We start from the raw sequence: 26,126 nt of genomic DNA, 5'->3' as shown, positions 1-26,126 counted from the left end.
CAAATCAACTTGACTTGTAAGGCCTCTGTTACAAATCTCTCTAAACAGAGCTCTCTTTTAGGTAGCTTTACTACCCTTAAAAGGCAGTAAAACCCAAAAAGCATTCCATTGCCCGTTTCTCCCTCTGCAGCTCCCACTAGACAACCTGGATGCAGCTGTGTGTGTGCCCGTGCCCCTGCCTGGCCCCAACGCTGTTGCTGTGAGGCAAAAATGGCCAAAAGGAGATGGAAAAAGAGAAAAGAGAAAGCAAGAAACTTCAATCCAAGGCACCAAGCCATCAAGTTTGGACCATTCCTGCTTCATAGAAATCGGTTACACTTTCAAGGGAGAACAGGCAACACAACCATCCCAAATTGCTCCCAGCAGTCATGTGTCTATTTTCTCTTCTGGCAAATAATTTAGAGGCCATTCAGTAAAGGAGTTGATGAGCGTAACCTCTTTCCAGTATAGCTCTCTGTCATTTATGCTGATTTAATAGTTATTGGAAAACGTTGCAAATCATTGCAATGTTACTTTTATATTTCATGGGAGAAGCCTTCCAAGTCGCACAGTATTGCTCTACCTCCTAAGGACAACAATTCCAGTTTAAAAGGCTGGAATGAAAGATCAAACAGGGAGTGCAAAGTGGATTAGATATTTTGATTCAGCTCCTAACTTTAATAATCTAATTTGTTTAAAATATAAAACCTTTGGCAATTTCTCCCCCATAGAATTTGAAATGTTACTTTCTAAATCAGTGGGGAAAAGTTCTTGCAAATAGATCTAAACAGTATGTATGCAGGATTACTGCTCTGAGACAGATAAATTCAAAGCAGACCTCCTCTGTAAAGGAAAAAGGAGGTAACCACAACTGCAGGAAAGGTGCTTGCACCAAGCTTTGTGAAGCAGCTCAGCCCAGCTCTGGGCCAGGCGAAGGAGGAAGTTCTTCCCACTGCCCCCAGGAAAACCAGAGCCTTTGCAGAGCACTCTGCAGAGGCCAGGCAGGGGGACAGACGTTGTTGGGAGCATCAAACTGAATATGACCAGGGAAGTCCTTGAAAGCTGATGTATCTGCCGCATTACGCAGTTTTGAAGGTCTCAGAAACCAGTTGCTCAGAAGCATCTGTGTCTAGGGAATGTCACTGCAGATCACAACATGAAGCAAAAAACTTGTGCAAAAAACTTTAAAGACATTATTTGTCCTTCAGATCTCTCAAAAGACAAAATGGAATTTCACATTATGCATAAAAACCCATTCATCTGCTCCAAAACACAGAGGAAACTGAAAGAAGCACAGGGGAAAAAGGAAAAAAAATCACTGAGAAAGCATGGATTCATGCACACTTCTAGATCTACCTGGGAGGCAGCAAACAGCCTCCCCATCTATCCTCAAACAATTTTCCCAAACCAACAGCTCACTTTCTGGAACATGAAATCTGACCCTTGTTCCACAGCCATTGTGTTTATTTGTAACTGAGATAAGAGATTCAAGCTTTGAATTGGATTTCCTCGAATTTGGGTGGGTGTAGTACAGTGTCAAATCCCAGTTCTCAGTCAAGCCACTTTCTGTTCATCTAGAAAAAAGATTATAAACCAAATTAGACTCTTTCTGTGTACCAGCATTTTTAGAAGATCCCTTAAAATACAAGTTTATAAAGACCAACAGGCAATAGAAAGTTAGCTATCTCCTGTAATGGACTAAATATAAATGACAGACACACAAAACCAAATAATTGTGAAAAAGAGAGCGCTGTCATTCAGATATATGCTGTAAAGTTTTAAGCAACTAAATCCTGTATTGATTCACGGAAGAATAAATTTCTTCCTCTTCCAGCTGAAGGAAAGGAGATTATTATGACATTAGATTATGTATGTACATAAATAGTGTCCAAAGCTGCTCTCATCTCCTCCTGGTATACCCAAGGGCAACAGTTATCCTGCCCTGCGAACACGCAGGGTCACTGTGTCTGTGCAACGATGTCCCGGCTGGCCGGGAAGGAGTATCTCCGCTTCCCTGTTCCCAGCGGTTCGGACCGTGCGGAGGTGGAAGAGGTAGGGGTGGCAGTATGCCGCACCGCTTCACCCCTCCCCAGAGGGGCCGTGCATGGCTAAATCCCAGTAAGAAATGGGGAGATGTCAAGGCAGAAACAGGGGTACAAATAAGGCAGAAAAATGTAAGCTCCGGAGGCATAAATGCAAGGCTCCTACGCCGCAGCCTTCCTCACGTTTCTGTGAGCCACCTACTAGAACAGAGCCCCGACCTCACCTTTAGGCTTTACTATCAGTGAAAGAAATAATTATAAGGCATCAGATTTCCCTGTGCTTCCCTCCGCGCCTGGCAAAGAGCTTGAAGCCCCGCAGCAGGCACCAGCGCCAGGCCTGGGAAGGGCTCGGGCTGCTCACGCCATGTTCAGCCCCTCTCCAAGCATTTCTTCCCCTTCTCCAAATGCTCCCACTGACGGTTTTCAGTATCACAAAATGGATCACATGTTCCCACTTAAACAATTGCAGGGAGACATTTTAGATGTGTGCGACACATTTATAGCGGGAAGCCTGAACACAAAAGCACAATAAAACAGGGGAATGAAACAAAGGCAACACCAAGGTGTTGCTGTTACAGACTATAGAGCAACCCTCCAACAGCAACGAACCTGAGTCAGTCACTGAGACGTAATCAATGTGCAGGAGAGACAGCGTGCACCTTGCTGGAGAACAGTTTTCCAAAGAAAAAGCCAGCTCTAGCTACACTACCTGTCCTTCTTCCAAGAATGAAGCAATCAGTACTGAACACTGAAAATAAGACACTCACACCTCCACATAATAAAATGAATGTTTCCTTTCAGAGCCCATGCAAGCCTTCAAGCTTACCTATTTAATTTTTTGAGGAGTGCAGTGCTCCATATCTGATGAGCATCTACTGCAAAGTGTGAAGCAGAGGCAAACAACAAGTATTTACACAGTAAGTGCCTGTACACACCATTTCACAGTCCACAAGGAAGGATCCTCAGTACAACTAGAAGTTGCTTTAGGAAAACATATTGTGTAAGAGGGCTTTATATTTTAAAACATATTCCAAAGAGGCCTTTGCTGTCTTGCTGCATTGATACTAAGCCTTGCCTGCTATGGATGCAATTGCAGGGCTTCTATTATTATAATGCAAATGATGATAGAAAACAACACCTAGCAGTTCCAGAGAGCTTCTTCAGGCCCCTCAGTGTGTAGGCAGGAAGGTGCTACTTCCACAGAAAATTTCTTTCTGAATTGCAGCAGCATTTGAGTCTCTAAATCCTGTAGGCTGCAGTGAAAATTCCAGACAGAAATAAAGCAGTTTATCACTTCAGAAATGCTTACAATCTTGCATTTCGATAAACCACGTCAAACAAATAAAATCAGACTAGTGTCTGGGGGAGGTAGCAAAGGAGGCTGAGTTACCATTGAAGTGAACACACTTTGCACAGTGAGCAGCAGTCACTTCTGCTCACACCTTCACTGCCAGACCCTCTCTCTCCTCTGTGACAAATCTCTCTCTTCTCCATGATATATCCACAGTTGTTTTGCAGCTAAAGCTCCTAGTCTTGCCAGCCTTCAACATGAAACCCACAAATCCAAAAACACCTACACGGCAGAGCCTACTGCTCCCATATGAGTCATTAAGCAGGCTGTCCCGCTTAGTGATGTCATTCAGCAATACCAATTTTTTTTTTAAACAAATCCTGAAATGCTTAGAGCATCCATTATTTAAAATATCATCATTTTAATCCTGACCCCAGTGGCAAAATTACCATTATGAAGCATTTGCAAGTGATGCAAGAGGGCCCAACAGCTTCTAATAGTTGCGACGTCAGTGACAAGCAAGCAGGCAGCGACTCATGTCCTACGTGAGCTCAGCACAGAGCAGCCAAGCCAGCAGCGCTGGGCAACTCGCTCTCTCCCACAAGCAGGCAGAGAGCAGCTAGTATGTGTCATCAAAAATATAATCAAAGACCAACTGCATCATGCAGTCTGATGTTGTGCATGTTGCATGAGTGCGCATTACACAATTCCTACTCCTGCCCTCTCCAGCCCGTCCTGGAGGACACGTGCTTGCGGTGCCTCAGTAACCTCCCTTGGTACTAATGGCTGGTTCCCTGCCTAATTGGTCTTGCCCTTAAGAGCACTTCTTTAATGCTCAAGCTTAAATGCTTCCTGTCTTACTTTGAAGGCAGTGCCCTTGTCTTAGCACTTTCTGAGATTTAATAACAGGATTGCCAGCTATTTACAGTGTACAGCTGAATTATTGGAGAAACACCGTTGAAATATATTCCCCTCAGCACATTTACATCCCAAAGAGCCACCACAAAACCAAAGGATAAATAAGTCGCACACTGTGTTTGCAGTGCCCAAAGTGCACAAACATGACTAATAGCATTCAAGGTGAAAGCAGGCAGAGCTTTGTGCAGCAACCTTTGGGTCCGAAGGCCTTCCCACTCAGCACACTCCCTATCAAAAAGTCAACAGGAAAACCAGCAGCTGATGCAAAATGCCTACACTTTCTTAAATATATTTTCATGCATGAGGCTGTTTATTGTAGGTACTGCATTAATACAGCCAAATAAATGAACAAAAAGCAATGCAGAAAATCTAGATACAAAACCAGACCGATGCCCTCTGCTCTGGGGTTCCCAGAAAACTCCTTGCTCTTCTCTGCCTGCTTTAGCCATACTGTGAATACGCGCAAACAGTTCAAGACATTTTGTCAGAGCCTGAACCAGTTAAAATTATTTTCAGTTAAAAGAAACATCAAATAATTCTTTTTAACATTTTAAACGATGCTTTTGTTATCAGGAGACCTACTCACCAGCATCTTTGCAAATGGAAGGAGGGGCTCGAGGGACATTCCAACTTTTGGGAGAATATTTTATTCATAAGCTTTTTCAAGTGATAATCAAATAACAGTGGTAATTAATTAGGCTGGTAGCTAAAAGAAACCTGACCAGGAAGACTCTCTTAGAATTAGGTTCTCTTTTTCATCACTGTTTTCCTATAGCATTGTCTATGTGAGCAAATTCTGGTGAAATTTTCACCAGAGCACTCAAACTAGCTGTGGTACTGAATGATTTTTCCTATTCCACTTTGCTGAAATTATCTCTAGCAGACCCTGCCTAAGACCTTTTCCTTATCCCACCTTCTGTCTCTAATGGCAGTCACTCATTCATGATTTCTTTCTGCCACTCTTTATTTGCTTGTCTCATCATCGTTTCCCCCCAAGCCCGTATTTTCCTTACAACTTATTCACACAGGGGACTTTTGGCCCCATTCAGTTACATGCATCTATCTGCAATGCTATGAACTCCTCACATAATCGTGCGAGAGGCAGTAAGGGCAATAATGGCACTTGATGGCAGGCTCAGGTGAAACATTAAAGGTTTGCTCACTCACCATGATGCGACCACACCAAGATCTGGAGCAAAAATAAATCCTCATGACAGTTTATCTATTTTTTCTCCTTTCAAAGTTCCCTCTCTCTAACCTTATTAAAATTGTTTTAGCATACGGAAGGAACTATGCATATGTATAACATAGGTTTTATACATACTGCTGAGGTCAATTGAGTTTTCCCATCCATTTCAATGGAGCCAGCCTATTGCTCCAGAAATTAAAATTCTGCACACTTGACTTTTCTGCTGGATATTGCAGCCACTTACACCTGCGCATGAGATACTGAACTCTCCAAGTCAGAGCAGCAGCCATTTAGACCCACTCTGCAAAAATGGGAATAGCTATGTAAGGAAGCAAGGATAAAGAACCAAGGCTGTAAAGCATTAAGTACATCCAGCCAACTGCCTTAAAAAATGATGGGATTAACAGCCTCAGGGCCTAGTCAGATCATCATCTCTTTCTTCGAACACCATCACCATCACCAGTGGGATGACGACTGGTGCAACCTGGCCTCTGAGCTCTGCCAGGAGCCGAACCAAAGCTGCCAACCTGGCAGCCTCCAAAAGGGTCCTGACCTTGCAGTACCTCCCCCACCGTCTGTGGCACCCAGCTGCACGCTGGCCACAGCCCTGCGCTGGGTGCTGTGTGCTCGGCAGCAGACGGGTGCCCTTCCTTTGGGCGTGCTGCACCGCTGCTTTCCGCTGGTCTGGAGCGGTGCGAGGAGGGAGCTGCAAGCTGCCCGCCGGCCCCCTGCCCTCTCCGCAGCAGACAGATGGCTCGGACGGACTTCGGAGGAAGCCAGCGCGAGGTTCCCATCGATTTCCCCAGGAGCTGGATGACAGCCAAGGTGAATTTCCTCTGCAACACGCTCTTCCCTGCTATGGGGCTTCTTAAGCAAAGCTTATCACCATGGTATCTGAAGTGCTGCTGGTACAGGAAAGGCCAATTTGAACACTGTCCAAAATTAAAGGCTTCCTATAACACTAGCTTTTCTGCATCTCTTGCCTCCTTCACTTTTTTCCTTCCTTTGTCCTCCCATTTGTTTGCCTTTTACTCCCCAGCTGGCTAAAGCGGTACATGGGCCGATGGACGTTACTATTGCTAACAGCAAAAGGGAAAAGCGCAAAGTAGGCTTTCCCCATGTTCTTAAATGTCACTGTGTAATAAAAAAATGTATCACTACTCTCAGAAACACAGGCCCCCAACCATACATTCTCATGAAAACCCTAGAGAGGCAGAATTTAAACGAAAAAGAAGAAAAAATTAAATTGTGAGTCCAGTCTCCTTGAGATGTGGTTGCCTCTTTGCTTGAGGCAGGCTTGGAAACTCTCCTTCTCCCACCTTCTCGGAGGACGGCGCAGGGCCACCGCCCTCCCGGAGGAGGCAGAGGTGCCCGCGCAGGCACCCCCGGCGCTCCGTCCCCGCAGCCCCTGGACGGGGCTGCCCGGGCATGGGGGCAGCGAGCATCCCCGGCCAAGGCCTGCGGCAAATTTACCACAGCAGCCCCCATCGACACGGCGCAGACTCAGACCAACCTAAAGGAACGCACGCTGTGAGCGAGCGCATCATGAACCCGCATGGAGCACGCACACATGCATCTAGACACACATAGGACTTCTACTGTGGTGTATGGCCTTCTCCAATACTTTCTAATGTTAGGGTGGCTGATCTTCATCTTGATATGATTTATAAAAATGGATTTCAAACTCAATTTTATTGCTAGAGGGTATTTAAATTAGCCGAATTTTAATCCAGCAGATTATACACACACCACCTTCAGCAGCAGTGAAGTGATTTACACATCTAATCCAGGCTGGATACTTGTCACATGCTTAGTAACAAGAAATATTTGTAACAGATTGAGAAATGCAAAGATACTAAAGAAGCAAAAGTAGTAAAAGAATGTAAGCATACACGAAGAGGAGTAAGAAGGTAGCCATTACTTCTTTAAATCATTCTAATAACTAAAATTGAAGCATCTTTATAACTGGAAAGCTAGTTTATATTGTTTAAATTGAGGTCAGATTGAATCAGATCATGGTTATTAGATTATCAGATACAGCTCACTAAAATCCGAGCAGTAGACAGCTAGTCGTTTTCTGGGTTTTGTTAGCTCTGCTGCAGCATGAAAAGACAAATCAAGTGGTATTTTCAGACAAAGAAATCTCCACAACCGGAAATGTGTTACATTGTGTTTTTAAATAGCTGAAGTTTAAGCCTTAGACTATTGAGGTAACGACAGGTGTGTACAGGAGAGGAAAGTGGTGATTTAGAAAAAGATGTTTTCCCCCTCCTTTAAAGTAAACATTTCTATAGTGAGATGCCAAACAATGGCTAGACCCCAAGACAGTGGTTCTTTGCCAGCAAGAACTTTGCACGGACTTTAATGGTCACTGAAGCAGACCTTTTTTTGCCTGGACACTTTTTTTTTTTACATTGTTTTCACATCCACTGAATTATAGGCATTATTTTTTTCAAACATATAAATTACTTTTGTAGAACTTGACAATACCTCACTGTCCAGTAAACTGAACTAAAACAACAGTTTAAATAGCTCACAGCTAATGAGCAATTTAAATAGGTTCGCCAAGGTCAAGCAGCTATATCAGGTTTCACAGTATTATTCATCAGTGCCAAATCCATAGGCAGCATTTAAGTGAATCATTAGTAATGGTCACCCCCAGAAAAAAACAATAAATAAAAACTATTTTAAAATGCTAAGAGTCAAGTTATTCTTACAATTTCTGCGAGTGTGTCCCATAACTGACACCAAAACCTGCCCAGGAAGCAAACCTGGAATTCCTGGGACAAAACCTGTGCTGCCAGCTACGCGAAGATTGAGTCCTCTCATAAAATGCTTTACAAAAGGGCAAATAAGTACGAAGGTGCCCATTTCGCAGATGGGAAGAGTGTGTATGTGTGTTTGTGTGTGTGTGTATATGCATGTGTGCGTGTAGGGAGGGTTTTTTTGTTCTTTTAACTTGTGTCTCAGGTGTTGCAAGCTCCTGCCGCGTCAACACCCTGACAAATGTACTTTGAAGTTCTTTGCATCCAAAAGGTGGACGGCAGCATAACAACGTGAGACAGCTGCCCAATGCACATCCAAGAAACACCTGTCTGCGCACCACACACAGCGTGCGGGTGTGTGCAACACACTGAAACCCCAGCACACAATGACGCTGGGAGTTTGATTCTCCTCTCATGAACACTGCTGTAAGTCTGAAATAACTTAATTGAAGTTAAAGAAAGGTAAAGTCAGGGCACTGAGCTATGCAGGTCACGGTACCCTCTACGTGTACACTCTCCACAGAGCAGCGCAGGCAGGAGCCGTGCGGCGCACGGGGCAGGCAGTGCACGCCGAAGGCTTCCAGCCCGGTGCAGCTGGGCAGCACAGGTCTTCGCGCAGTGTCTGACTGCTCCGAATCGAGAGCTCTGAGCTACGACAGATTTCCAAGCGGGGGGACACCATGATCATCCACCCCGTCCTGCCCAAGGCCCGGCTGAACTTTCCAGCTAAGCTGTTCCGCCAGTACAGAAAGAGTTAAAAATGACGGCAACAAAAATATTTGCATTTAGAGACACCCAAGTAAGATGACTGGGGCAAGTTTCCCTTGCACACGTTTTCCTGCCCACCTACAGACCCAGGGAGGCAAGCCTACCTCAGCCAGATTTTGATGCTTCTTTTTACAATTCCAAGGACAGTTTCTGTTTTAGTTTTTTAAATGCAAGCTTACATAATTCGGAAACAGATGAGCCCCTGGTAATTATGAAATGAAACACTGGGAGATATTCACTTATATCTTATTTCTCCCCCTACCCCTTTACTTCTGTTCGGTACTGCTGGGTATCAAATTCAGACACATCCATTGCATTTTAATTCATTATTTATCCATATAGTCTCAAATTATGTCACTTTGACAACAGCATACACGAATCCATAGTGGGAGCTTGCACAGTTAGCTGTGGCAGGAGTAAGCTCAGAAACGGGAGAATGATTCTTTGCCACAGGAGGGTGAGGAGAGGCAAAGAACAGAAAAGGTGTAAGATAACATAATAGGATAGAAATAAAGCAAATTAAACGTGTGGGTTTGGAATCCCCCAAGACATCGCCTTCCCTCCTGGTCGAGAGGATCTCAAGTCTATATATAGTTCCAGCTGAAAGCACAGTATTATAATCGCTTCCCTAATATTCACAAATGGCTCTAACGCCGGCGTTTGGGTTTTGTCCTTTTCTAAAGTTAGAGGATAAGGAAAGCGCGCAAGTGCTGCTCGGGAGGACCACGGCGAGTTCCCCAGCAGGCCATCACCGCGGCCAGGGCTGCTCCCACGGGAAAATTAACAAAAAAGCGGGGGGGGGGGGGGGGGCCCAGCGCCGCGCGGGCTCCGCAGCCCAGGTGAGTTGGTGCCGCGCTTCACGGAGCCCGAGCCCGAGCCCGGCCGGCAGCGCCCCAGAGCTCTCGCCGCGCCCAGCCCCGCGCTCCCCCGCCGCTCGGCTCGGCTCCCCCGTCCGGGCCGGGCAGCCCCGCGGCCCCGCGAGCGCGCCAAGCGCGTTTTGCCGCCGCCGCGCGGGGAACGTCGCTGGCGCCCGGTGCCCCACGCGGGGCTACGGAGCGCGCGGCCGGGCACCTGCGGCGCGGCCGGGGCGGCGCCCACGCGGGGCCGGGGCGCGGGGCGGAGGCGGCGCCCACGCGGGGCAGGAGGCGGCGCTGGGGCCGCGCGGGGGCCGGGGCGCGGGGCGGGAGGTGGCGCCCACGCGGGGCCGGGGCCGGGGCCGGGGCCGGGGCGCTGCCCCCGGCGGGGCGGGCGGCCGCACTCACCCCATGTCGCGGCACCTCTCGGCGGCGGCGGCGGCCGAGGGCGGCTCGGCGGCCGGCGGCGGCCGCGTCCCTACTTCGCACATGCGGCCGCCCGGCCCCGCTGGCCCCGGCGGCGGCGAGGAGCGGCGGCGGCGGCGGGTCTCGGCGCGGCGGCAGCCGGCAGCGGCGGCGGCAGCGAGGCGTCCTGCTCCTCCTCCCGCTGCCGCCTCCCCCCTTACATAACCTCCCTCCCGGGCGGCGGCGGCACGGAGCAGCCTCCCCGCGGCACCCGCCGCCCTGCGAGGCGGCGGCGCGGGGGCGGCGCGGCGGGGCGGGGCGCGGGGTCGGGCCCCCCGGCGGCGGCGGCGACGAGTCACCCGGCGCCCCGCAGCCGCCCCCCGCCGGCGGGGCCGCCCGCAGCGCCGAGCGGAGCGGCCGGGACCCGCGGGGGCAACCGGCGCGGAGGGAACTTCGGGGCAACTTCGGGGCCCGCGGCTCTGCCCCGCCGCCGAGCCGAGCCCGAGCCCGAGCCCGCCCCGGGCCAGCGGCGCCCCCGGGCCGGGAGCGGAGCGAGGAGCGCGGGGCGGCCCCTCCCGGGCGAGCGAGTCCTCCCCCGGCGCCTCGCACTTCTGACCCGATTTCCCCGGGAAATGGAGGCAACGCAGCGCTGCTCGGGCGCGTCTCTGCGGCCGAGCAGCTTCTGAGGCGATTTCAGCCTCACTTGGGCAATGGGCCGGGGGCGAGCTGAGCCCCGCAGCGCGGTCTGGCTGTGGGCCTCGCGCAGGGCACTGACCAGCAGCGTGAGCTGCACCAGCAGCACAGACGGGGGGGCTGAGCCTCCTTCCCCCCCACTCCCCCATACATCTGCACCGGGGTAGTCTCAGAGTTACTGCTTCCCTATGGGTTTCATGAAAATACACGGCAGGATGTTTCCTTTCCACTGAAGGAAACGTTGCACTAACGCGGAAGAGCCACGTTAGGGATGCCCCACCACGAGAGTTTCAGCACTGAAATTTCACTGAGGTGCAACCACAGGACACAAATCCTCGAGAAAGCCACGGAGCCACTAGCTCTGGCATCTGCAGGACTCTCTGGCAGGACTCTCTGGCACAGAGACATTTATTCTCTTGTTGAGGAAAGATGCCCAATCCACGCAGAAGAGAGGATCTTCACTTCTTCACCCACACAAAGTTGTAATTAATATACTGCCATCAAGAGTGATTATTTTCATTTTCACGTTAATTTACCCTTTCTTTCACGAAAGTTTTTAAATTGTGGGAAAAATTGTTTTCTTTCTTCAATTTTGTGTGTAATAACTGGGGTTATCCCCGGTATTGCCTGGGGATCCCATGAGAACCAACGCAGAAGGAAAACTTACCCGGCAACCTAACACTTTCCAATTACGGAAAGTAAGGCTGCCATTTATTCTGCCACTAATAGGCAGCTGCTTCCTGACGTCTAGAAGACCAAAATGGGATCTCAACCCTATATACCCAAATAAAATCCATGCACTGGGGGGGAGAAGCATGACAAATTATGTATTTTCTTTTTCAGAGGGTTGTGAAGTTAAACAACGACCTCATTGTGAGCGGGGCAATGACACCTCTCCAGCATACCTGCTCTCTTTGCAAGGCTAATTACACCCATGGTCAAACGGGCTGCTGTGGAACTCGAAGGGGATTTAACTCCTTACCTAACTGCCGACATGTAAAGACTTTGCATGTCCTGTTCTGCCAGCTGAAAGTGAGTTTCTGTTTCCTCCTGGATAGCCGTAGCCAAAGCGTTAATCCTTTCACACTCATGCTGATCTTAGCCTGGAACAGTGCTTTGATATAACCTCTTCTGGGGAAAACAGTGAGGGCTAACTCTCCCTAAGGTAAAAAAACAGCAGTCTGACAATCTTGTGGAAGAATTCCCAACATAAATTGCATGATTTTAGCTCACTTCTTACATCATTTACTTCATTTTGTTGAATTACAAATTCCTTTTATGGGAGAGACACCGTCTTAGTCCTCACTGATTAATTAGCTCATTTTTGTGAGTATTAGAAAATGGTGTTTTATGAACCAGTGCCGTACATGACTTAAAACTATATAACAGAATTGGATCAAAATGGAGTAATGTACTACAAGCTTTGTGGTAAGAGTGAAACTGGAAATTGAAACTGCAGTTCTCCTCATGTTTTCTAATTTTTTAATCTTTTCCAAGCTTGCATTAAAGAGTGTATTTTCATCCCTAGTTACAAAAAAGGTTAGGTTTATGGAAGCATAGGTAGCTGCAGAATTACCATGACACGTATACAGACAACGTTTTGTGTATTGCTTTGGTTCATCTGCCCCTTTGTAAAGCTTGACTTAGGCTGTTTTCAGAACCGTCCTTCAGAAGAGACAAAGTCGTGCTTCCACCATCTCAAGGATCCTGAGACGTTTTGTCCGAGAAAGAGCAAATTAAGCCTAGCTTCCTGGTCAAATCTGGATTTCCCTAAGCACGCTCTCTTTGTCTGATATTGCCTCTCTTGCTCCAGATGGCCGTCCCTTCCTCCTGGCCGTGTGTGTGGCACACTGTCATTGCCTTCTTCCCTCTGCCAAACAGGATAAGGTCCTCTCCCCATTTAAGTCAATGGCAAAAGTCCCACGGGTTTGAACAAGGCCCAGATTTCGTGCAAACTGTTTAACATTATCAGTAGTGAATGAAGTGATTGCTCTATGCATGATTCAATATTGAATTCCTCCACTGTTAGGAAGAGTCCTAATTTGGGTATAGATCTCATTGATATACATTATTTTAGTGTAATTTTTTTTAGTATTCTCTTTTCTTATTTTTGAGATCTCTGTAGATGAGAACTATAAATACGCTGTCAAAATTAATTAGCTCTTAAGCTTTCATACGTGACATAATATCTCACTTCCGATCTGGTTCCAGTACAGGATGGGGATAATTCAGTCCTCATTTAGCATTCACGAGTGTGCTTTTATTACTGTGGCAAGGTTCAGGAAAACTCAGAAGGCTGAAGGCACAGGATCCCTCAGCATGATTCAAGCTGAACAATAAATATATCCACATTCTGCAAATGGATGTAACTTCTTTAGATGAGTAATTTCTCCTATTCCCATGGGCCTCCTAAAGATATAATTTTTGATTCCTAGATACAGGGTGAATATCTTTTTCAGAGAACGGCTCTGGCAACCTAAGTGGATGCATGCAGTCTGCATTCTGAGAAGCAAAGAGCTTGCTGGTCTCTTCCCAGCTCTCAGTGTTTATTTTCTTGCCTTTTGTTTGGCTTTCATTATTGCCATCTTTTACCACTCTATTTTATATATAATCTTATTTCAGAAGAAGTGCTGTTTAGTCTTTTTGAACTATTATACTTCAAGTCAGTCTTCTCCCTATTTCCCATGGCAGATAGTTTTAAATAAAATATTCAATACTGTGTTTTTCTTTTTTTCAACTAGAATGATGAAATTTGCATTTTTTTTACTATGGCGGAACTGTGCCATTTTCCACTTTTTGCTTTGACAAATAACCAACCATTTGCATGCTTTAAATGTGATCCAGAAGTTTAGCCAAAAAAGCTCTGGGGAATTCTTGATTTTTACATCCGAAATGGAGGATTAGCTTTCAAAATCCCTTGACAGCTGGAGAATTAATGTAATTATAATATCACGGGATATAAACTTTTAAAGATGAGCAACTGAGAAAAAGAAAGGATTTTAAGTTAGACTGTTTAGAACTCTGATTTATTATTTTTGTTGTTAAAACCTACTTAATCCAGTAACTAATAAACAATTTGGACAAAGGATCTATTTGTTTAAAAAAATCAACACTTTTGTCCTTTCAATTAAAATGTCAGCGCTCACAATAAACATCTGAGACCTTCAACAAGTCCTCCAGCAAGACAGAAAAAAACCCAAGTTGACATTCACGTGATTTTTAGGGTAAAAACAATTCTTCTCCCCTCAGTCCTCTGGAAATAAACCAAACATCCCAAAACAACCATTTCCAACTACCTTCTATGTCTGCAAAAGTGAAAAGGACAAGCCCATTTTTAAGCATCTTTTGTCAATCATCCTTAAAAGGAGAAGTTGAACCTTCTCTTCTTATTATTTGTAGTTCATTCTTATATATAATTACTTAGTGTCAGGAAACTCCTGTCTTAGTGTAGTAACAGAAGGTATATGAGTGGTTTCTATCTCATTTTCAAAAGGTTGTCCTGTAAAATATGCAAATATCAGTTCAAAGCAGTTTTTAATGTAAATGCAAAGAACTGTTGTCATCACACCGTGGTATATACTGCCTTCTCAATGAAGACAAAAACACAGCTAACAAAAAGTAATACAAAGTAAGATTCTGGGGAGAAAAGACATACACTTATAAACAAAGCCAGCAAAGCCAAAATATGCCAAACCAACTCACACGGGTCACCCAATCCTGAACTGTAAGTACACAGCATACTGTAAGAGGCTGCAAACTTGTAACATGCTGATGAATTTCTAATACTACTACTATAATAAGACAGCATCTGTCAGCATTAATGAACAAGTCGGTATGGATCCTTTAGGCATGCTCCATACTTTGGTCTACTAGAAATCCAGACGGGAACACATCTCGGAGTGAATACTGAACCTCGGCATCTGTAAAGGTGGTCCCATTCTTGGAGAAAAGCTTGCCTCTTTAACCGTACTATTTCTTCGTACTTACAAAGCAGAGAAAATAGATACTCCCAATTCTCCTTCTTAATACAGTGATACATTGATTGATGTAGACACTTTGATTATGTCCCCTCCACTGTAAAGTAAGTTCAGTCACTCTCCATATGACAGCTTTTCTCTGCACCTAGTGGGTCTTGCAACTCTTCTCTGGAATCACGCTAATTCGAATTGTTTTTGCAATGCACAGACTGGCACTCCTCGCTGTGGTGAGGAGCACCGCATGTAAAAAATATTCTTACATCTTGCAGTGGAGTCGGTTATTATTTCACATACATCCTAATACTTCTTTTTTTGAGCACAGATGTATGAGTAGTGATCTTCATCAAGTTGTTCTCAGTGATGCACAAGTCTCCCAGCTGATGAGATGGGTCCTGAATTGCTCCTTAGAACTACACAAAATACGTTCAGTTTTCCCTTCCAATATGCAGCACTTTGTATTTCATATGTCACAAGTCATTAGCTTTTCCACTCAAAGTTTATTTTGGTCATTTTCTTTTTAAATCCACAACAGAAGAAAAAAAATAAAATCCCAATTCATTTGCAAGTACAAATGATGATTCTGGTTTCGTTCTGGTCTCATAGCACACAATTCCGTTTGTGATTTACAAAATGCAAGTTAGAGCAGTCAGGCACCAGTTCTGCAGATGGGATGGATAATTTTTCTTCTTAAGCTAATTCAGATCAAAAATTTTGGTCCTAGCAGGCCAGATTGTATGAGAGAGAGGAGAAGGAAAAACTATATGCCTTGTCTGTTAGAAACAGGACCCTCATACTGCAAATTGGCTATAATGGTGATGGTGGCAGCCAAAGCTACTAGTAGAGATGCAGATAATACAGAAGGGAAAAGATATTCACATTTTTGGTGAAAGAAACTTAATTTTCAAACACACAGAATTGCAGAACCATTCACTTTAGCAAACCATTTTGCTCACATGTAAATTTTCTTATAGCTCAGGAGTTTTTAATTCCCAGACCCTTTTTACCATCTGTAACTCAATCTCTATTTTTTAGAGGAATTGCAGACATCTGTTTAAATACCCATCTCTTCCGTCACATGGAATTTTGGATTCAAAAAAATCTCAGCTCAAAAATAATACCAAAGTTGGATTACATTTCCAAGCAACCGCAGACTGGCACTTTGATGCTGCCTTTTCAATTAGCCCATTCCATTATACTGGCTGCGACGGGCTCTACGGTGCATGCCACAGTGCCTTCTGCTTGCATGGGGGCCCAGGCTGCAGAGCGGGGTGAAGAGCCAGGGCCATGGTGGGGAAGAGCCCCGGCGGTGTTTGCTGCCTGCTTTGCTCCCTGGGCAGGGCAGGGCTCCAGCTTGGCAGAGCAAAGGAGGGCTGAGGCCCCCTTGCTGAGCCTGGCACTCTGCTGTGATCCTGCACTGCATGTAAACTGCTACTGCCCATGAGAGCAGAGCCAGCAGCCTGCTCCCACCGCTGCCCTCTCACCCTTCCCCCAGGGTCCCTCACAGGCCAGCAAGCAGCCCTCCCCCCCGACCCCCCCCCCCGGGGGGATCACTCCCCACTGTGGTCCCACCCTCCTCACTCTGCAAAGAAAACACCATTCCCACCTCCTCTTCCATGTAAGAAAGGAGTGGGGAAGAGAGGCTGGGGCTAGACCAGTCCTTTCAGGGCATTTCAGATCTCCAGAAGTGTTTATTTTGGCTGCATGTACGTACTCATACTCCCGACTCACGCAAAATACCTCGTTCTTTGTGCTTCTTTAGAACTTACTCACCAGCAGACTTTGCCCCTTAATCAGCTCCTTGCTTGCCTTATTGGCAAAAGCAGACATTTCCATGGGTATGCCGGAGGTCTGATTCATTTACTTGGTGCCCTGTGGCTTGATAAAGGCCTGTATGTTTCCTTGTGGGCAGAGGTATCTGGATCCCTCTCCTGTATGAATTTCTTCCCTAGATAAAGCTAGTTCGAAGGGAGGTTTTCCATTCCTAATTCTACCTAATCTAACTTTGCTCTGCAACAATACTTGGGAAAATAAACAAACACTACGTATCAGTTAAACAAATGCAATCATATTTTATTCAGCCCCAAATTTTGCTTCTCATAAAATATTTACTATTGACATTTTTAAACCCAATCTTCTGTAATGCTAGTTAACGTACATTATAGAAGTGGTAATACCTAATGAGAAACCTAGATTCCACTTTTCTGGAGAAAATTTCATAGTTCTTGGGGATGTATAAAATCCAGAATATGGAAAAAATCAGAGGGAAATTTTTATTCATTTGCAAATCTTTAAAAAAACACTTTAGGCGTATGTTTGCAGCTGAAGCGCCTGAGGAGTGCTGCTCTAGTTCCAGAGTAGCAGCTGAAGCACCTGAGGAGTGCTGCTCTAGATCCAGAGTAGCTACCTGGGTTTTGAGCAAGTAGTGAAAATATGGCAGGCAGCAGCACCCATGTATTAATATCAAATTAAGTTTCTCTACCACTGCTCAGTTAGGGCTTTGGAGCCAGAGGAGGGATCACAAGGCAACACCGCAGGAGGTAACACCAAGCATTACAGAATTCAGTCTAACTCAACAGGACTTAGTGGAAGGTGGATAAGGACCCTCACGACTTACAGAAAAGCTCTGAGCTGTGCATTTCAAGTGTTCTAAATTAATCCATGGCCAATGGAATAATATTTATACATACATATCAAAACCTCTTCTACGTACCTGAGAGAATGAAATTAACTCAATATTGTACAATATGGATGACACATACCCTCTGTTTTTCATTTACTGTTCACTTGCAGAACACATGATTTATGTTGTGTATGTATCAACATTTTTCTAAATTTAATTTGATAGTTTTCCTACAGGAATAGGCTAACCTTCATCCATACCCACCTTTAATAATATTTATTACAGCTCTTCTGTTCCTCGGTGGCTGACTGGATATTCGCTCTTATTGCTATGTCCATCTGCTGAGTACACTTTTCCCAAAATAGTCCATGACCACTCTTTCCTATATTTGCACAAGATATGTACTATTATTATATTTGCACGGAAGACGTTAGGCGATCCTGCAAAAATGTTTTTCAGTGATATCGTCTGTCCACCTTGAAAGTTGATTTACAATTTGAAATGTGACATCATAAGTGGCATGTGACATAGGAACTAAGTGGAAAATATTTTGCAGTCTCTTAGAAATCTAGCCAGAGTTGCTCTTCTTTAGAGCCTCTGTTTATTTGTCCAGAAGAATTAACATTTGGTCAAAAAGAATGACCAGCAGGTATTGTTACTTACTATTCAACTTGCTTCCAATATCTGAAGCTGAATTCTTGATGGCTTTGGGAACATGGCTTCTGATATAACAATTCCACACCATTAGCTGAATTGGGAAAAGAGCAGGAGCCAGCCCTGAAAGTGTAACAAGGCATTTTTTGAATGCACAGGACATGCAAAGCCATAAATGCCAGGCAATGAAAACCAGGTGCTTAAAGCCACATTCAAAGAACTGGAATTTCTTCAGGCACAATAATGCCTGTTGTGATAAGCAGTTATACTCTTCAGGAAATAGCCTTTAAAATATATTTTTCTCTCTAGCTAAAGGAATTCTTACTACACAGACAGCTTCAGCAAGGTAATGCCTTGCATTTTAATTTGTTTTTACACGTAGGAATCTCAAAACGATAACATGTACACAGAAGCAAACCCTGGCCCCAGTAATGCCAATGGAAAGGCACTTCTTTTGACTTCACCGGGATCAAGATTCAGCTATAATTGATTAATCTTCATTCCATTCCTGTGAGACAAGTGAGGGATATATAGAGATCACTTCACACACCACTGCAGTGTAGCAGTCTCTGGAAAATATCAACCATTCCAAAACACAGAGGAGCACAGCACAGTTTGGAACAGGATGTGAAGGCCAATACTACATCCAATTGGAACAATACAGGAAAGGCTGATAGCCAGAGTGGAATTACCTAAAATAGATTTTGGCCAGCATACTGGGATTAAGAGCTTTACTTTTCAAAAGGTGAGTTGTGACCTCTAACAACCATAAATAGTCAGGACTTTGTTTTTGTGGCTCAGTGGAAAAATGGCACCATTAGCAATATGGCATCTGCTCATACCATGCTGATCCATTGCTTCATTACTGGATCATCTGCACGGCTTTCAACGGCACTGAAGTAGCTTCCGAGTCAAATGCAGAGCCATGGCGAAGTCCTGACCTGCTGAAGACAGTATCACAATCCTACTTGGAAGCAGTGGAACCAGGATTTATCTTCCAGCAAACAGCCTGTGAGATCTAGCAGCAACATTTCCCACCATACAGCAATTGTGAGATCTTTCATATCTTATGTAACTGTGATCCTTAAATAAAACTTATATCTAGCTCATCATTTTTTCCCTGATTTAATTAGAATCTTGCCTAGTTTTCCAGGTTGGCAAAGTCTTATCTTGCAACATGCTGCAGATGATACTGCTCGGAGATTAATATTTGTTTTTTAATTAAAGTTTTTACTCAGGAAGTTTGTGATACCCCCCACAGCAGCATTTAAGACCACAAAAATAATTGTTATTATTCTTAGAATGAGCAGCCATAGCCTGATATAAAAATATCACACTCAAAGTATCACCAAAACTTAGTGTGTGGTTTTCATAAACGCCTATACTTTCTGGGCTTGTTTTTAACAGGCCGCCATCAGAACTCCATCAGAACTTTGCATTTTCCAAGGTAGCATATATATATATGTATTTAAATTTGTACTCTGTTTAGTAGTAAACATGCTCTTCTGCACTGGTTCCCAACCAACATTTGAAAGTTGCATTCTGCTGAGTGCTAGCAAGCTATGAAATGGATGGATTGTCACCACAGCACTGCTTCTACTGGCAGTGAGGGGATGGGAAAGAAACAGCCACAACTCAAGGAAGTGGTGAAGAGAGTGACCTGAAATTGTGAGCATGAGGGGAGCAGGGACACAAAAACAGCAGCACCGTGGAAAGGCTCCAGGAGAAGACACTGCAGCAGGAGTCTAGGGGCAAAGATGAAGAAGGAATTACAGCAGCCAAGGGTCAGGCAAGGACGATGTGCCTTGACATCCCTGGGAGAGGGAGGAAGGGGAAGCAGAGGGGTGGCAGCCACAGCACCCTCCTGGAAGATTAGGAACTGTTGTCTGCTGGAAAGAATGATCTCCAGTCCTAATTTAGTAACAGGAGAGAGAGTTATTACCATTAGTAGTGGCAGTGAAATAGAGCCCCAGTCAGGGACCAGCGCCAGCACAGCACAAACATAAAACGAAAAGATAGCGTCTGCCCAAAGAATTTCCAAATTACGTACAGAACAAGGGACGACACGGAGGAAGGGCAGGGGAGTACACAGCAGCAGCGAGGCAATGCCAGAACAGGGAGCAGGCTGTTCAGTCCAACTTTGCAAAATCCTACAAGCTTTTCAGCTAATACATTTATACTGTGCCCAGCTTTAGCACAGTGTGGTCTTAATGTGGACTGGACATGGGTCTCAGCTGTTTTACAGTTTTTTTTAACTGTTTCAGATTTAGAAGACACTCTGACCTTGAAGTAGTACAAAGTTGTCTCTTACTTCTCTAATAACCCTTTAGCTGAAGAGGAACGAGGGGGAACATTCAAGAAGTCTTTCTGACATGCAGACAAAGGGAATACAAGAAAGAAGGGAGAAAAATTCCTGTGCTAACTAACAGCTTCTCAGTAACGCCATCTGCAGAGAGCCATGTTTAGTACCTAAGGGAAAGAGCATTACTTACACCAGTTCTACTGACCTGGGCCTTGAGCGGGAACAAAACACTTAAACACTGCTGCTATTTCACTGCCTTTAATAGAGTTTAAACATGTAGTTACACAGCTGCAGGAGGACATACATGAACAGGACCTCTTAGCACATCTACCTACAAACAAAGGCAATTTTCAAATGTGGGTCCCTGAGGAAATATTTGAGTCCCACACTAGGAACCTCAGACCAACTCTCTAGTGCCTGGGGAATGTAATTATCAAGAGAACTGAAACTCAGAGACTAAAAAGGGACATCTGGGTATCCTATTTAAAGGTTGAATATTTGGCTCTGTATCTGAGGCAACTGATTGGCGTGTAACACACTAACTGCATCAACTATCAAAACCAGGAAAAGCCCTAGACGTTTACTGAAAAGGCATAAGCATTTCCTTCTGCTAGATCCTAGGTTCTGCAAGGATCTGAGCTTCTGATTTAAACATAAGACAAATCTTCACCACACGTGACTGTCAGGGCCCTGAGTGCACTAACAGGCTTTAACTGCCCTGACCAGCCTCACCTTCACCCACACCTCTGCCCGCGGGCCCAGGTATTGCTGGGTGTCTGCTGAGGGGTGTCTGTCTCAGACCCAGCTGTGGTGCAGCCCTGCTACGCCGAGCTGTGGGTCCCGCTGATGTGGAATATTTTGAATATCTCCTTTATATTTTGTGAATAACTTTACAATAGGCAAATCCATGGTAGCACTGATTCATACATCCCCTCGCACAGGGTTGCTTGAAATCTAATAAGCAGCTGGACTCGAGTTTGGACAACTTGATAATTACGAGGAATTAACATTTGGCTACTTCATTTTCTGACTTTCAAACAGTTCCACTGAAGTATATTTTAAGTATCTGAATATTCCTCTCACTTTGTTTCATTTGTACAGTACCTCTGTCCAGGAAAGAACACAACCTGGGCACCAGATGTGCTATGCTAGAATTTCTGCCTGCCCTTCAGACACGGCATGCGTGCCTCCACAGGATCCAATCCACCTCCATCCCAGATGAGGAACATATGGAGCACCATGAATGGCACACAAGACTTCTCTTTGAACTACATTCCTCCTATCAAAGGGCCCTCTGTCTTGCCTTCTTCTTCACTGTTCCTCTGGGTAATCATGAGGAAAGAACTGAACATTTGCAAAAGCCTCCTGGGGACAAATTCATTTCTAGTGTAACTCTGCTGAAGTTAATGGTGTTACACCATGGATGAAAATGGCACCATAATATTAAAAAACAGAGACAGCATACTACTCTGTAATTACTGTCTAAGAGAGCAAAAATAATAAAAATGATTCATTCTTATAGACCCCAAAGGGCACAGCTGGCTTATTCAGTTTAAAAGGTGACGATAAAAGAAGGCAGCTAGAATACACTGATTTTTAATTTGTATATATGTGTGTGTGCATGCACACACGCACAGACATAAATATATAAAAAATGATAGTCGGATAACACCACCTCTGCATTTATTTTAAGAACAACATGCCAGAATCATAATTTAATGTGACTGCATGTTTTAAAAGACTGATAACATAAATAGCTCTTTGGAAAATTAAAGGCCTTCTTTCATACTGGCATAAATTACGAATAAATTCTTTCTAATCAAGAGTTACACTGTTGTAAGCTTAATGTAAGGGTACTGGGCCCTGCAGCACCAAAATGGTTATTCTGTAACACAACCAAACACCCTGAATTAGGCCTTCTTTTTCTTAGAAAAAGGACTTTTTTTTGTCAGTTAACATTTAAAGGTCATTATGGGAAGGAAACTTTTCTTGTATTAAGTTTAGTGAAGTTGGTAGGAATCTGCAGTCTGCTCCTTTATGGACTTCACTTCACAATACCATATGGAGGTATGGAAGAGACACTCTGAAGCTCAGTGATGTTGTAGGATACAAAATAATGGCACAGGCAAGGCAGAGATCTGACAGAATTATTGCACAGGCTTCGGACGCATTTGTCAGTAACAGCTGCTGTATCTTGGCCTTCCCTTTTATTTAAGTGAGATTCATCTAGGCAATCATCCTTTCCAGCCAAAGGAATAATACCCAGTGATGAGAACTGACCTGGTAAGCACAGGAGGTCCTAAAGAAAGAGCACAACTCTAAATCTACAGATTGGCTGAAGAGTATCTCTGCTTACGTATCTCTCAGTGCAACGAATGATCTAGCAAATAATTTATGGTCATTAGTTACTCAGATGTCCCCTGGTGGCCTTACAGCCTCTTGTATGCACAGAAACACAGCTTTATGTTAGTAGGTAATCAATAACAAGGCTGACACACACGCCCTTTGTACCTGCCCTTGGCTAGAACATGAAGTCTCGCTCTCCCTGACAGTGCCAGCCATCTCCATTTCCTAGAATAAATTATCTGGAGAAGTCAGTTTTTACTGTACAAACAAAACAGGCTTTCAACTACAGTGTAACTGAGAAAATGAAAAAAAAGAGGGGCTAATCAGCTACCAGGAAATCACTGAACAGCTTCAGCAAGCAAGAAGAAAATCAGAGTTTTGAAGACAAATACATTTTTGCTAAAACGGTATCTCATGTAAGATGTATCACTTTTTGTTCTAAAAAACAGCAGGATCCATAACAATATTTGCAGGTGTCTTTGCTTGTTCATATATAAACCAATAATATTCCCTTGATCAGACAGGACACAATTATAGAGGAATATTAGTTCCTTAGTTGATTTCTCAAGGTAGATATTAACATTTGATTAAAAGGCTTCCTCCTGTTTAAAGATACAGAAAGGTACGCAAAATGTAGTTCCCCTTTTTTCCTGGAACCAAGATACCTGCTGACTTTTCATTAAAAATTTCACAGACGTCACCTTCAACTGATATAAAGCAATGAACCTAGTCACAAAAAAGGAAAATTGTAAAAAATGTAAGATTTTAAACCAGTAAGACTTTAATAATGTTATTCTATTTGCTTCTCAGTACAGGCTGAGGATCCTGTACAGAGATTTATTTCCTTTTCAAAAAAGTGTCCATAATCACAAGAGCTAGATTTTTTTTTTTCATGAAAGTCAATATATTGAAAACGCACAAGTCCAGAAGCTGTGGGCTTACGTAAAACATCCAACACAAAATCTTGCGACAGAACAGTACGTTGTCAACACTAACTATAAAGAGAACTGTCTTTTTCCACTGTTTTAAGGCAGAAAAGATTTTGTTAGTTTTTAGGGTCTATTCCTTTGTTCAGCAAGGAAGCACCACACTCCCAAAGCTCCATTAATTTCAGATAGGCTAAAAGGAACAGTTCTTAGTTTAAAATTTGTAAGATAAGACTTTATCTAAATGTACTATATTTAACATAATAAACTTCATAGACAAAAAGCAAAAAATTTGAGGCTTTATCATACTACAGTAGACTTCAGAAGTGCTGATTATGAGATTTTGTTTGTACAAAAACAACACATTAATTACTTGGAGAGGCTTGAAGTGAGGAGAAAGATTACAAGAGCAGATTATCAAGTCAGTCTTGACAACACTTGGAGCTAGACCTTTTAAGTACTTGGCCACCTGCAAATGTAGGTAAGTATGCACTACGTGAGGCACTCAGGGAGCACTGAAAGTCCTACTTGGTGCCAATATTCATGTCTAAGTGCCTTTATTCCTTTAAAAATCACCTGTCCCTTCGGCTTTTTCACATGCAGTTTGAACTTCAGTACAATATCTACAAGAAGTCTTAGCACACACCACTTGGATTGTTTTGCCTTATTGATGTTATAACCCATAGTGGCCACAAAGATACTGTATAAAAAATCTAATGCCTGAAACAACACAAAATTTTAAATATAGGTGCTATCCTGATGTAGCCATTCTCTGTAAGTGTTCTTCTGTATCACAACACCCTAGCAAAATTGTAATTTGTGTAGTATACTGGTCACAGTGTTTACAATGAGCCCGTGCCTTCAGAAGAACTATATATATATGCTCAGATTATGCATGTCCTTAAATGCATGGATGATTTGGGTCTATAATTAAAAGTTAAATATTAAAATAAGTTTTGTCTTTTAATGAAAAATATTTCATTCATGAAACAGCAGCCTAGAAGCTCTACAAAGATCTCCCTTTTATTAAGGATCACCTCATGAATTTTATGCCTAAAATCCCCTGTAGGCCCACCTGAACCTGTAATATCCAGTGGCCAAAATGAAAGATATCTGGGGAAGAAATAAAATCCTTATTTATTTCTGCTCATTTTAAAAGGGCAGTCAGTAGAACAGGGATTATATGAGGAAAACTTAAGCTAAAATATATTATTTTTCAGCCCCAGTAACAAGCTGTTTGACTTAGAATCAGATACTCCAAGTTAAGATATTTGCATTGGGCTGTTTGGATTGAGGTAAGTCATGCTGGAGAGCAATAATTGCTTCTATCAAATGAAGAACACTTATTTTGGTCTTTTTGGAGAATAGGATGCCAGTATCACTGTTGCTGGGGTATTTTGCTAAAGGCGACATGTTTGATTACCAGTCTCTGTGCTTTGCTAGTGTCTGCGAGCAGTAAGGAGACCCTCTAGCGTAGCATAGCTGGGTCCCTGAACTTGTAAAACTTGAAAATGCATTGCTTTCTGAGGCGATCCTACAAGAAATTCATTTCTTATACAGTGCATTAAAAACATTTTAAAAAATATGGCTTAGGAATTGTGGAAAACAGCAGTGAAAATACTTGTAACGTCGAAGGCGTGGAAACAGGGCGAACGGCGGGAACAGGGGCGCAGACGCCGTTTCCGCCGCAGGAAGGTCTCAGCGTCCCCATCCCCTCGGGAGAGGGCAAAGCGGGCCCCTCCGCCCCGAGCCACGCGCGCACCTGCGGCCTCGCGTGGGGAGGCTCCGACCCCCACGCGCGCCTCCGCACGCGCTAGCGGCGCCGGGACCGGGGCTGCGCGCAGGGCCGGGCAGGGGCGCGGGCCCCGCGCTCGGGCAGTGCGGCCTCGCGCGAGGCAGAGCGGGGCCCCGCGCGCACGGCTACGGGCTGCCGGGCCGTCTGCTCTGCGGACAGACCCCAGCGCGGCCGCGGCCTCTCCGAGCCCAACTGCAGTAACGGCCGCGGCTGCCGCCTCCCCCTTACCCGCGTCAGAAGCGGTTTTGCGTTAAAACTCGGGCATTTCCGACAACGCTGCCGCGGGAGCTACGCGCAGACCACGCGCACCTGGTGCCACCGCGGCCGGGCCGGGCCGCCCAGAACCGCCCCCAGCCGCCCAGAACCGCCCCGAGCCGGCGGGGGCCGCTCGGCACTGCCCCCCTTCCCGCCGGGGCGGCGGCAGCGGAAGGGCAGTGCGCCCGGCCCGGAAGAGGAAGGTGGCGGCGGCGGCGGCTGGCGGCGGCGCAGGGTGAGGGCGGCGGCGGGGCCGGGGGAGGCTGCGGGGGAGGAGGGCGCTGGGACCGGGACCGGGACCGAGCCGCGCTTTCCCCCCACTCCACACGCGCACGCAGCTCCTGCCG

The 26,126-nt window shown here is 45.0% G+C and overlaps 1 protein-coding gene and 1 long non-coding RNA gene across 3 annotated transcripts in view; both read right to left on the bottom strand.

The window, feature by feature from the left end:
- HOMER2 (homer scaffold protein 2) overlaps window positions 1-10,532 on the bottom strand; it is a 65,647-nt gene extending 55,115 nt beyond the window's left edge. Inside the window, exon 1 of the mRNA XM_064517304.1 lies at window positions 10,215-10,532. Within this exon, the coding sequence (XP_064373374.1) occupies window positions 10,215-10,297 (83 nt within the window). The 5' untranslated portion in view covers window positions 10,298-10,532. The remainder of the gene's footprint in view (window positions 1-10,214) is intronic.
- A 1,840-nt stretch (window positions 10,533-12,372) lies between these two features.
- Window positions 12,373-26,007, bottom strand: LOC112995979 (uncharacterized). Of its 2 annotated transcripts, XR_003262311.2 has the most exons (4): window positions 25,753-25,990; window positions 18,998-19,096; window positions 18,165-18,278; window positions 12,373-17,883 (listed from the first exon to the last, which is right to left on the bottom strand). It is a non-coding gene; the product is annotated as an uncharacterized LOC112995979 (long non-coding RNA). The 2 variants fall into 2 exon arrangements; XR_010390743.1 differs by having other exon boundaries at window positions 18,165-19,096; window positions 25,753-26,007.
- Window positions 26,008-26,126: the final 119 nt, after the last annotated feature.

Source organism: Dromaius novaehollandiae, chromosome 10, assembly GCF_036370855.1.
Source record: "Dromaius novaehollandiae isolate bDroNov1 chromosome 10, bDroNov1.hap1, whole genome shotgun sequence".
Lineage (NCBI taxonomy): Eukaryota > Metazoa > Chordata > Aves > Casuariiformes > Dromaiidae > Dromaius > Dromaius novaehollandiae.
The sequence above is the reverse complement of the archived record's forward strand: the minus strand, read 5'-3'. Positions and strand labels throughout refer to the sequence as shown.